This window comes from Capsicum annuum, unplaced genomic scaffold (genome assembly GCF_002878395.1).
Source record: "Capsicum annuum cultivar UCD-10X-F1 unplaced genomic scaffold, UCD10Xv1.1 ctg77235, whole genome shotgun sequence".
Classification (NCBI taxonomy): Eukaryota; Viridiplantae; Streptophyta; class Magnoliopsida; order Solanales; family Solanaceae; genus Capsicum; species Capsicum annuum.
Window position 1 is genome coordinate 60348 of NW_025887611.1, and position 3619 is coordinate 63966.

At 34.1% G+C, this 3619-nt stretch overlaps 1 protein-coding gene across 1 annotated transcript; it reads left to right on the top strand.

Annotated features, from left to right (window-relative positions):
* The first annotated feature begins 303 nt into the window (after positions 1 to 303).
* On the top strand, positions 304 to 712 carry LOC124894759. Its single transcript, XM_047405302.1, has 2 exons — positions 304 to 438; positions 515 to 712. Exons 1-2 carry the CDS (start codon positions 304 to 306, stop codon positions 710 to 712), a joined length of 333 nt encoding a protein of 110 aa, XP_047261258.1.
* Positions 713 to 3619: the final 2907 nt, after the last annotated feature.

Genomic DNA, 3619 nt, shown 5'->3' on the forward strand with positions numbered 1-3619 from the left:
AACTAGACCATGTTCATTTTAAACACCTCAAGTAGATAAAAAGCGTTCAAGCCTCATTTTTTTGCTGATTGGGCATAAAAATCAACTCCCCAACGGTTATATCTCTCTTTCCACTATTTATATTACTTTCTTCTTCATTCCACCATCCAAAAATAACCCTAATTTCTCAAATTTCTTCATTTTTCTCAACTTCCTTAAATTAGGCCTTCAATTAATTTTAGATTTTATTTTGAACAAAAAATTTATTCTTCAATTTCTCAAAAGTTTAATCTTTTTCTAAATTTTCTCGAATTAAATTGGACAATGTCGAGCTCGTCGTTCATAACCTATTCTGAAAATGATTACCGCTATTGTAAATGTGGCCATCAAGCATTACTGAAGACTTCTTGGACTCAACAAAATCCAGGCCGTCGATTTTCTACTTGTAAACTTTCAAAGGTAATGTTTTTGACTTCTTAATTAAATTAGTTGATTAATTATGATTTCATCATCGATTTTGTAATTGATTTTGTAGAAATTGGGTGGCTGTGATAATTTTCATTGGTATGAAGAACGACACCCTTCACAAGCAAATAGGGTGATTTGGGGTTTGTTGAAAAAAGTGAAGCCGTTTGAAGAAAATCAAAATCGAGCAAGAATATTATATATTATTGGTGTTATTTCCACTGCTTTGCTGTTGTTGGGAATATGGATGTTGAAACCTAATTGTTGAAGTTTTGCGTTGAACTCATTCTACTGATATTGATGCTAATTGAATAAGGTTTGTGTTGAACTCATTCAACTAATTCAACTGGTATTGATGTTGTAAATTGACCGTTTAGGTGTATAGTTTGATGTGCATTAGGACTTGTAAGGTGTAGTTTGTTGATGTAATGTTGGCCTTGTAATATTTCTTACAAGTGTAGTTTTATTGATGTAATGTTGGCCTTGTAATATTTCTTACATTTGCTGAAATAAAATGTTTATCGTTAACTTTTGATCACACATTTATAACAACTGTCAAAGAAGACAAGCAACAACAACTTAATACAGCTCAAAGCAATACCAACAACAACTTCACAAAGCAACACCAACAATAACTTTATAATTATGCTCCATTTTGAGCTCAAAGTCACAATAATGTGCATACAAAACATGTTTCAAACAACCCAATTGTTTAGGCCAATTGTTTACTGCATACGCTTGCATGTTTAAACTACTATACACTACCAGATTTAAACTACCAAATTGTTTGGTACAATATGTTACTCAACAAAAACATAAAACACCATCAAAATATACTACTTCTTCTTCTTTTTGTTTGTCATTTGCTGCAATTGATTGGTGGTGACAGCATCTTCTCTTTTCCATTTCAAGCCTCTTGGCTTATAACCAAGATCAACACCTTTAAAACTTGCATCCTTGTAAGTTGTACCACTTTGTAGGATCCTTTGGCTTGATGTCTCCCGCTGTGTTTTTTTTTTTAAAGAAGGAACAATAATTAATATATATGTACTTTCTTGTTAATAAATCAATTTTTGAGTTAAATTACATTCAATATTTGGGTTCCCCTTGGACTTGTGTAGATTTCAAATCCATCATTCTTTAACCTTTTAGATCCACCACAATCAGCATCTATTGTTGTTTCAACTCTACCTCTCTTGTGCCCAACAATTTTTCTATTTCTAGGAGGTAGTTGGCTTTTTATTCCTTCTATAATAGGGATCCTAGTATCACCACAAGATGTAGATGTTGCAGCTACCTTAAACCTCCTAAATCTACTTGTATCAGCACAAACTTTTGTCGAAGTTGCAGCTTGACTTGAGCTTGTTGGTGCAGACTTACTTGAGCTATATTTTGCTGATTTTTTTAGGTTGAAGGTATAGGTTGGCTTGAGATTTTAGGATGGCAACTTGCTTGTGAACTATGACCACTAGGCTGGAATCCTTGGCTAGGAACTTGTTCATTTGGATCAGGAATCTATAAACACATACACAATAGTTAAATCAATATAAAATCAACTTCTAAAATTAAATTAAAAGTCATTGTTTTACCTTACAATATCTTCTGTTATGGCCTTGTTGATGACACTTGGAACATGTTATTTTCACCCTTTGTTTTGACAGCTTTCCATATTTCTTCTTTAGTTCACCTTTACCTCTTCTTCTATTTCTTGCAGGTCTGCCAGGCATTTTCTTAGGCTCAGGAGGCTCAATCTTTGGATTATTTGTCTCAGGCCATATCTTTATATTGGATATTGGTTGTATAAAGTAATTGTAAGCCTTCATGAAGGTTTCCTTTTTATACCAATGCTCCACATAAGGTTCAGGCTCCTGTTCAACATGATACAAAGCACAAATAGCATGTTGGCAGGGAATGCCTCTTAACTGCCATGTTTTACAACTACAAATCCTATTACTCAAGTCCATTGTATTCCTAAACTCTCCTTCTCCAATTTCAAATCCAACATCAGCATTCTAAAGAACCTTGCAAGCCCTAGCCCTTTCCTTATTCTCCTCCAATAAAAGTCTAGCCATAGGTGCAATATCACATATTCAGGTATTGGCAAACTTAATCATATCCACAGTTCTAATCATGATTTTTCTCCTAATGTCCTCCAACATGGTTATGATAGATCTGTGTCTAGCAACCAAGATTCAAGAGTTAAAGTTCTCACAAATGTTATTTTCAATAGTATCACACTTACAATCTTCTTTAAAGAATGCCCTAACCCATGACTGCTTCGGATAATGCAATAAATCACCAACAATATCCTTACCTTGTATACCAAGTTGTCTCATGTAATCAAGTTCCTCTTTGAACTTCACTTCAAAGTTTGCCTTTGAGTATTTCCAGAACTGTTTTCTCCTTTCTTCTCCCTTCCACTGTTGACTCCAATTGGACCAAATATGTCTAGCACATCTTCTTACTTCAGTATTTGGTAGCAAGTCAAAAATAGCAGCAAGAAATCCCTACATACAGAAAATAGTTAAAGTACTAGACAGAGAAATCAAGTATTTCAATTATTGACAGTTAAAAAAACAAAAAAATTACCTTTTACATATCAGCCATCACAGTAAGACTTGCTCCAGTACCCAACTACAGATCCTCTTTCAAATACTTAATAAAAAAAAGTCCAACTATGCTTAGTTTTCTTGTCCACAACAGCCCAGGCTATAGGAAACATCTGATTGTTACTATTCTTCTCAACTGCTACTAGAAGTTCACCCTTATAAGCACTCTTTAAGAAATATCCATCACATCCTATAATTTTTCTACATCCTTCCAACCACTTTTTCTTCAATGCATCAAGAAACACATAGAAATACACAAATAAATTTTTACCAGGGACAGTTTCTGTATCCATTCTCAGCAAAACAGAACTACCAAGATTGGTTTGTTTTATCATCTCAGCATAATCATATAATCTTGCAAACTCCAAGTTCCAGTCTCCTATGGACTCTCTTAGTGATATGGGAATAATCTCGAATATGGACTTAGGAGAGTGCATGTTGGACCCGAGCCTTTACATGTGCAATTGAAGTGTAAAATAGGCCCAAAATGCACCCAAATCAGCCCATAAATTACACTAGATTGGTGCCCACTCTTTGAAGGGTTTTTTGGTCATTTTAACTTATAT

What these genes read in the sequence shown, in the direction of transcription:
- LOC124894759 (XM_047405302.1), top strand. Translation starts at nt 304, where the DNA reads ATGTCGAGCTCGTCGTTCATAACCTATTCTGAAAATGATTACCGCTAT. An exon ending in CTACTTGTAAACTTTCAAAG is followed by an intron (nt 439 to 514) that starts GTAATGTTTTTG and finishes TTGATTTTGTAG; the next exon opens with AAATTGGGTGGCTGTGATAA.